General features: G+C 32.7%; 1 protein-coding gene across 1 annotated transcript; it reads right to left on the bottom strand.

The window, feature by feature from the left end:
* Window positions 1-1,013: 1,013 nt before the first annotated feature.
* On the bottom strand, window positions 1,014-3,969 carry LOC100816825 (heptahelical transmembrane protein 1). The gene is made up of 4 exons (XM_003542600.5): window positions 3,395-3,969; window positions 3,220-3,309; window positions 2,305-2,362; window positions 1,014-1,888 (listed from the first exon to the last, which is right to left on the bottom strand). The coding sequence occupies exons 1-4, from the start codon at window positions 3,667-3,669 to the stop codon at window positions 1,205-1,207; spliced, it is 1,107 nt and encodes a 368-aa protein (XP_003542648.1). The 5' UTR covers window positions 3,670-3,969; the 3' UTR covers window positions 1,014-1,204.
* Between the last annotated feature and the right edge of the window lie 778 nt (window positions 3,970-4,747).

Genomic DNA, 4,747 nt, shown 5'->3' on the forward strand with positions numbered 1-4,747 from the left:
ATGGGAGAGGATGGAAAATAAAAAATATAACTAAGAATTATATATATATATATATATATATATATATATATATGAAAATATATTTAAAAAATAAACAATATGAAAAGTAAAATAAAAAGTTATTAGATGTAGAGACAAAAAGGGTTATTACGTATTATAAATTAATTTATGATAAAGTATATTGATTTGTGTATTTGATTAAGCATATTTTAAAGAAATGGTTATTATTTTTATTTAATTTCTTGTTAAGCATTGTAAAAAAAATGATTATATAAGAAGTTTGGAAATTATTTATTTTTAAGTTTTTTTAAAATAGAAAGGAGAGTAAAAGTATAACTAACTACTTAGTTAATAAGTACGTGATTATTATTAATACGCGGATACCTAGGATTGTTAAGAAGCGTGATAACACATGAGTTCAAATCTCCATAGGATCACAAACTTATTGGTATGGGAGCATGTGGATTGAAATGCAAGCTTTGCGGTTGAAGAAAGTCCAACCTTCTAAGTTCTAAATTGGAAGAGGTAGCTCTATGACCAGGGAAATAATTAAAAATTATTAAGCTGCCTTAGGCATTCTGTTTAGGAGGAATTAATATTAATATTTGATGTAATGTCACAGGTATCTTTCTAACTGTTGTTGATAGATGAATATACATGTTATACTTCAGTACCCTAATATTTTCGTCCAAAATTAAATTTACATTCTATTTTAAAAAATAAAGTAGATCAGATTCGGTTTACTTACTTTTTGAGCAATACCTGTTAAGCCAACCACCTCTATTAAACATTTTTCAAATATACAGCACTTTTGAATACTGTCATCGATAAATTTGACATCTTAATTTCAAAGAAAAATGCAATATTCATCTTAACAGTCACATATTAAACAATCAAACAACCGAGAAAAAAAAAAGAAAAAAACCTGCTAAATAAATTCTAGATACGATCCTATTATATTGACTAACAAATTCAAAAGGGAACAAAATCAAGGCACTAGAGAAAGAAGAGGAAGAGGAGAAATAAATAATTATATTCAGAAGAATCACAGCCTATTTGGACTTTAGTAGTTATCACATTCTTGAAACCCAACAACAATGAAACAATGCTCCTTATCACTACAGAAAAGCTTGCGCCACTACAATTAATATGTGAAAGATACATCTTATGTTGCATATAATTCATGTTGTGAAAGATACATGAATTATGGAACCGTGTCACAGCCAAAAGAGTCACGCCACTCTAGCATTTGAAGAGTGGCTGCATAATGTGCCAATGCCCCAACAACAACAAGAGCATGAAATATTTGATGGCTATGACCTGCCAAATCGAACCACCCTGGCTTCCACCTTTCGGGTATCCTTGTCACATAGAAAAAGGTCCCTGTCAAGTATGATAAGGCCATGCCAATTTCATATGCTAAGGTAATGTTGCGTCTAGGATTGCTCCAATTCACAAAGCATGCATGGATTGCAGGCACAATGCCGAAAAGTCCCATTGAACAGAACAACATGGCCCGAAATGTGCGGTATTTGCTAGTGGAAAGTGTTGGAGAGAGCATCGTTGCGATGGTGAATAGTCCCATGGCTGTAATCCCAGCAAGGTAGATGATTTGCCAGTGAGGTTCACATAGGAAGACATAGTAGATTTGAGGGAAAAAGGAGGTGATGATCATGACAACTATTCCTACATAGTCCATTCGCCACAGGAACAGGTTCAAGTCGCGGGAGTGACAACAAAAGAGGTGGCACATGCTGCTAGAGAGGAGGCAGAACATAGAGCCTCCTAGGAAAACAAAGAATGGCCATCTTGCTATAACCAGTGCTGTGGATTCAAGTTCGATTGTCAAAGGTATTTGATGATTTAAATCAAAGAGTAATGTTGTTCCCTGCAAGTTCTTACAATGTCAGTCTCTAAAATGTAAACTAAATATATATTTTGTAAGGTAATTATACGGTACTTGTTTGGTTTCACGTTAAATTATCCAGAATCACATTGGAATACAAGGTAACATGATGAAATTATCCAGAATCAAATTGGAATACAAGGTAACATGAGAAGTTTTGTTTTATGTTGAGAAATTGATTGAGTCTGAAATTGATTTGAATTGAAAGAATTTTAAGTAACTTTTACATTGAATAAAAAATTTATATTAAACTTTATTACTAACTTATTTTTAAATAAAAACATTCAAACAAGAGTTACATCACTTCAAAAATAAATTTTGTTAACATTGGTTCAAATGTGGTGACAAACTGGTAGGGTGAGTTTATCTGTTTTTACTGTGATCATGAGCTCACTTACCAGAAACAAATCTTTGATGTTATGAGAAACATTTTTTTCCGCACTTGAAGAAAAAGACCTGCAAAAGATGATATGCAAATTTAGTTGACTTCTGGTAAAATGTACCATACCATTAGCTAGGAAGTTCACCTAATATAAATTCCTAACCACAATGACTTACATAAAATGACAAAAAAAAAGTAGAAGTTTATTTTCCCGAGTACCCTTCTAGTTAAACTATCTGTCTAACGCAAATTGTATAATAATTTTGGTACACCAACTGCAGATTTGCTGGGCTTAAATATAAGAAAACTGATTAACATCACAGGATTGATTCTTGAAGTATAAAAACTGATAAAATTTTAATAAGAAATAACTATTTATATCATAAAAAAATATAAAAGTATAATAGGCACTTTCTTTCATAATAAAATCTTAAAGTTACCAAACTCTGATTGTTAATTATTTATTTGTTATTTGTTAAATCAAAAGTGTGCTAAAGAAATAATTTCCATCATCGTGCCTTCTTTGAGTGTGAAACAAGTGATAATATGAGCTCTGTTCCAAACTCCAACATTTATAGTTGTAATTCTCAGAGTTTCTTTTAATTTATAAATCATGCGTCAGCGTTTCATTAGATAAAGCAAGCTGATTCCAATTTTCTGTTTGTTTATTCTAAAATTTCAACATAGCCACCAGGTGCTGGCAACATGCTGACATGTGTTTTCTGTTACATGACGAGAAACAGAGATTTTGCAAATCTCAGTCTCTGACAGCAAGTAGCTGAGTTTGTTTGTCATCACAGGCTCACACACACTAGGAAGGAAATGCCATTCATCTTGTTAACAAAAACTAACACACTAGTAATAATTAATATTTGTCCATTAAAAAAAAAGCACAAATGAAGGAAGAAAAGAAAAAAAGCTGTAGAAAAACCTGGTAAAGAGTTCCAAGAGATTCACCACTTTAGGCTTCATCAAATTCGCGAGGGTCAATCCGAGAAAGAGTAAAAACCCAATTAAATGCCTGAAACACACAACTAAACAACGTTAGCCATGCAAAATGAAAGAAAAGAAATAGAAAGAAAGATAGATTGAGGAAGCTTACGTACGTCCAAACATTTAAGGTTTCGTTATGCCAACGAAAGAGGCTAAAGAGAGCTTGCTTGAAAGGCCAATTGGCTCTGTAATAACGAAGAATGTATTCGTTGTCCTTCATGAATTCCGGCAGCTCCCAAAACGACAACAGAGGGTAGCGTTTTCCGCAGTGGCGGTCGCACATGTTGTTATTGTTGTTATCCTTGGACTTTGTAAAACACAAGGTTTCACTTTCACCGGTTTCTTTGCCTTTGCGCTTGACCACGCATTTGGTCTGAATATAGTTCATTGCCCTTTGGCACAATTGCACAAGGTATTGTGTTTCTGCTGCTGAGAGAGAGAGAGAGAGTTGTAATGAAAATGAAATTGTGGATGTAGTAGTAGTAATTATGAATGAATCAGAATGTAAAATGCTAGATCTATAGAGAACATTTATCTCTGACTTTTCTCTCTTATGCAGTTGCGTGGCTAATTGTTGATGCAGTAATGGGCGCTGCACAACTGCACCAACTGCAGCATTTAAGGACCCCGGTTTGGCACTATTATGTGGGGTTTGTTAAAAACTTTAAAGCTAGATAGCTAGCGCACACTTATTAATCAATTCAATGATTTATGATTCAATCCTCATATATAGCTGGAACAACCGGTTTCGCTGCTGCCCTTGTTGCACCTTGCTTTGTTATTATATCTTATTTTATAGTATCAATTTCATTTGTCAAATCTCAAGTCAATATCTAAAATTGGAAACTTAGGTGTGTTTGGTTTATATTTTTTTTTCATTTTTTGTTTTCATTTTCTGAAAATTATTTTTATTTAAAAAAATTAGAATTTTGAAAATATGTTTGGTTTGACTTTTTGTTTACTGCTTTCAAAAAATAAAAATGAGTGAATAAGCAATTTAGTCCCTTTGCATATTAGTCTTTAACTTAATATTAAATCCAAAATAGTCCTTATTTTTGCAGCAAAATAATCATTTCGTTAAATTTTAAAGTAACACTATTAGTGAGATCAATTTTAGTGCCACGTGAACTATCCAACGTGACACTAAAGGATGACGTGGCATGACACGTGGATGTGCATCTTAAGAGATGTCACGTCATTTGATGATAACAAAACGAGTAAATAAGCAATTTAGTCCCTGACTTGGTACCCCTGTTGCATATTAGTCTCTAACTTAATGAAAAATTCAAAATAGTCCCTATATTTGCATAAGTGTTGCAAAATAGTCATTCCGTTAATTTTAAAGTAACGCTGTTAGTGAGGTCAATTTTAGTGTCACATCATTTGATGATGATAGAATGAGTGGCTTCTTCAAATCTGATAGTTCTGCATAACCATTCTCTTTTTCTCTTTTTTTTTCTTCAATT

Source organism: Glycine max, chromosome 13, assembly GCF_000004515.6.
Source record: "Glycine max cultivar Williams 82 chromosome 13, Glycine_max_v4.0, whole genome shotgun sequence".
Lineage (NCBI taxonomy): Eukaryota > Viridiplantae > Streptophyta > Magnoliopsida > Fabales > Fabaceae > Glycine > Glycine max.